The following is a 3,874-nucleotide window of genomic DNA, read 5'->3' on the forward strand; positions in this document are numbered from 1 at the left end:
GGTGCCCGAGGCGCGGAGCCGCCCGCCGCAGCACCTGTCGGTGTTAGAAGGGCCGCCCGCAGCCAGGCCCTGTGCCGCCTCCCCGCTTCCACCTCTTCCTCGTACGGTCGGCACACCCACCCTACGATCCTTCGCTCTCAGCTTTCAGCGTCCTCTCGTGCAGGTACCGAGGTGAGCGGTAATTCTCGTCCCTTCCTTCCCGCAAGGAGCGGTGTCTGCTCGCGGCGGTGCTGGCACGGAGCGGCCGGGATGTTCCTGCGGCTGCTGGCCGACGTGCGGTGGCGTGGGGCTGATCCCAAGTGGAGGAGCGCGGCCCGCTGCCGGAGCGCCTCCGGGACGGCCGAAACGCAGCCGGTGCCCCTGCCGGCACAGGCCCGGGTGGTCATCTGCGGGGGAGGAATCGCGGGCACCTCGGTGGCCTATCACCTCGCCAAGCTGGGTTGGAAGGATGTCGTCTTGCTTGAGCAGGGCAGGTAAGGATTTTTGGTAACGGGACTGAAAAAAACAGAACTTAGCGCACAGCAGCACATACTGTGATGTGCAGTTTCTGCCTCGGTGCTGGAGCCGTGGTGGAGCAGGCTGATACTTAATAACAACACATAACTGCTGCTTCGCGAGTACAAGAGCCCTTCTCCCCACCTTCCTTTTTCCCCTCCCCCCTTCCTTCTCCCCCAGCCCTTCTCCTTGGCTCCTGCCCTCTCTCTCCCCAGGAGCAGGAGGTGAGCAGTGGGTGCATGATGGTTTCCCTCTGCCACGCCTTTGTTCTTAATTTGCGTCCTGCTGCAGTGTGCACTCTTCCCAGGGGCTGCAGTCCTTCAAGAAAACCTGCTCTGGTGCTTTTCACCTGTAAATATGTTTTCATAGGAGCACCACTGACATTTCTGGTGGGCTTAGCCGTGCCTTGCAGTGTGTCTGTTTGAGGGTTGGCTGAAGGTGTGCTCCATAGGGCAGCCCTGGGTTTCTCTCCCAGGATCCATCCTTGCAGCTCTCTGCCCTCAAATCCTGGTTTCCTGCATTCGCTGCAGAGATGAAGTCTTTATCTAAAAGCAGAGGTCACAAACTGCAAGCCTGAAATCCATGCATTCTCACTCACACTAAGTTTTTGTTCAGTGGCACTGTGATGATGCTAATTTCTTGACTGACCCCTAGAGATGTAGGGTGTATTTTCTTCACCTACGGACTCCCACCAGTAAGCACTGAAGGTCCTTGCATGTAGGGATAGGAGATGATGGGTCAGCAAAGTTGCTTGCATTGTTTGTACATATACACGTACATGGATTCAGAGGAGATTTAGGTTTGCCTCCTGCCTGCCCACGCAGATCCTAGCTGCAGAAGTCAGAATAGAACTGTTGCTCTGTAAGGAGCATGCTGCTGTTAGAGGAGGCTCAAGAGATGCAACTGAACTAAACTAGTAGAGCACACCAGCTCTGTCTGTGGTTTACTTGCAGGTAATCAAGCAAAACACAAGGTGGCTTGGAAAAATGGACCATTTTAACTTATCTAAGAATCTTTATAGTTCATCCCACCCCTGTTGACCACCTCCAGAAGCAGGAAATGATGCATGCCATAAAGTATTGCACCTTCACCACAGCTCAAAAGAGATGGCAGGAGATGGGGAGGTTATAGGTAGACACGGCCAAGCTGATGCCCTGTAAGCTGGTGAAAGGCTCGGGTTGTCTGCTTCGTTCTGTCACAAAGTTTAGTGCCTGTCTTCAAGGTGTGTGTTACAGTTTGGCTGAATATAAGCTAGAGAAACACTTTGTGAACTCCATGGTGAGTTGAATCTGAAGGCCGTAGCAGGGTACAATACATCTTGTTGGAAATCTACTGCCAGCCTTTTCCTGTTGTATAGATTTCTGTTTTGGAAGTTGACTCTTGATATTTTCATGAGGCAGTCTGAGTGCCTCGTGCGTGAGACAGTGCTGAGGGATTTGAACAAGTGTCTGCTGCTGCTACACCCACAGGTACTGCACCGAGGTGGCTTCCCTTCAGCTAACTGGCAGGGGGTAATTCTTTCTGTAAGCTGCAAAAACTCTGAGAAATCCAAGTTAACTTTTCTCGAAGGGAAGTCCTGCTTTGAAGGTAACCCCATCAGGTAGGCAGTTGATTGAGTGCAAGATCATATTTTTTCAAGTGATTTCTTTGAAAAGGGCCAACGTGCAGGACAAGTTAAAGAGAAGTTAACTTGGAACAGAATGCATTTTCAAAAGTGAGGTAAAGCAAAACATCCACCTGATAGCTTTTGAGTCGTCCTGAGGGGCAAAAGAGGAGCTGGTCCCTGTTTGTGATGCAAGGTCAACAAAGATGGGGTGCTCTTGATCCGGTGTGCTTGGGGAGCCTTTCTGGGACACGCACTTGCCTCTCTGCCTGCCCATCAGCTGGATGAGGCTGTCCTTGTGGCTTCTCTTGCAGGTTGGCTGCAGGTACCACGCGCTTCTGTGCAGGCATTGTGAGCACAGCCCGGCCCATGTCCATTGAGCTGAAGATGGCAGACTACTCCAACAAGCTGTACCAGCAGCTGGAGCAAGAGACAGGAGTGCAAACAGGTACCAAAAGTGTAAGCGCTGAGTAAGCTTTGGGAGGTTGGATTAGTGAAGTAATGCTCCCATGTCTTAATTGGTGGTGGTTCCTGTTCAAAGAATGAGGTGGGTGCAAAAAAATGCAATCGGAAGAATGGGAGGAAGGTGTCAGATGGGCAGGCTGAAGGCAGGTGCGGGCCTTCTTCCTCTCATCTGTAACCTGGACAAACAGGTGAATTTTCCCAAGGACATTAAAAGAGATCAGAGCAAACGAGCCATGTTCTGCAGCAGTTCACTTCTCAGAAAGGCAGAAAGGCTAATAAGCTCCAAAGTGCAGGCAAAGCAAGATGTTTTACTCCAGTCTCACCTTGGAAACATGTTGAAATTCTTCCTCTCCTTCCAAAATGCTGGGGCACATATCTGGAGTGAAGAAGTGAAAGCACTCTGCTGACAAGGAGCTGTGATACATGTCATAGTCGACACGTGTCCATAGCCATGTCTGTGATGAAGGTTGGTATTAAGCTGCTGCAGGTGGTAGAATCACAAAACATCTGCTTCTGCTTGGTGAGGTTTTGTTGCTCTGCGTAGCTATCAGATGACGTGCTCACATTTTTGGCAGTAACCTCTCTTCTCTTTTAATAGGTTCCACGTGTGGAGTCTTACCGTTTTGTGAGCATGAGTAAATGTAGAATGAAGGAGAGTTAGAACACAGCTTAGAACTAAAGCACTTCTTGTCCTTTTTTTGCCATTTGTGGTTGCTAACTGAGGAGTGGTTCGGGTTATGTAGGGCCTGGGATCTCCTGGCTCTCAAGCAGTGGAAGCAGCGGGTCTGAAATGAAAAGGAATTTGAGATCCTGCCCAAATCTGACTTGACTTTGGTGATTGTCACAGGGTACGTGAAGACAGGCTCCGTTTCCCTGGCTCAGACTCAGGACCGGCTAATCTCTCTGAAACGCATTGCTTCATCTCTCAAGTATGTATAAGCAGGAAGCACATCTGATTTCGCAGCGTGCCTCGCTTCTCCTCTGTGCCTGATGGCAGCGTTTTCCCTGTGCTCTGTGGCAGTGTATCGGGGATCCCCTGCGAAATCATCAGCCCCAAGCAAGTGGCACAGCTCCACCCGCTCATCAACATCCACGACCTGGTGGGGGCCATGTATGTGCCCGAGGATGCGCTGGTGCTGTCTGCCAACATCAGCCTGGCTCTGGCCACGGCTGCCTCGCGGGACGGTGCGTCTCACTTCCTTTCTTCCAGAAAAGAAAACGATGTTCCACATCCAGGTGTTCCCATAAGCACTGAAGACCAAAAGCTGGTTGTTTCTATGAGGCTCCTGTTCTGTAAATTTTTTTTTTTTT

At 51.1% G+C, this 3,874-nt stretch overlaps 1 protein-coding gene across 1 annotated transcript in view; it reads left to right on the forward strand.

Moving 5' to 3' along the window:
• Nucleotides 1–6: 6 nt before the first annotated feature.
• The window catches only part of GLG1 (golgi glycoprotein 1), a 59,554-nt gene continuing 55,686 nt past the window's right edge, over nt 7–3,874 (forward strand). Inside the window, exons 1-4 of the mRNA XM_010718049.2 lie at nt 7–473; nt 2,413–2,546; nt 3,411–3,492; nt 3,585–3,856. Of these exons, the coding sequence (XP_010716351.1) occupies nt 250–473; nt 2,413–2,546; nt 3,411–3,492; nt 3,585–3,856 (712 nt within the window). The 5' untranslated portion in view covers nt 7–249. The remainder of the gene's footprint in view (nt 474–2,412; nt 2,547–3,410; nt 3,493–3,584; nt 3,857–3,874) is intronic.

Source organism: Meleagris gallopavo, chromosome 13 (genome assembly GCF_000146605.3).
Source record: "Meleagris gallopavo isolate NT-WF06-2002-E0010 breed Aviagen turkey brand Nicholas breeding stock chromosome 13, Turkey_5.1, whole genome shotgun sequence".
Lineage (NCBI taxonomy): Eukaryota > Metazoa > Chordata > Aves > Galliformes > Phasianidae > Meleagris > Meleagris gallopavo.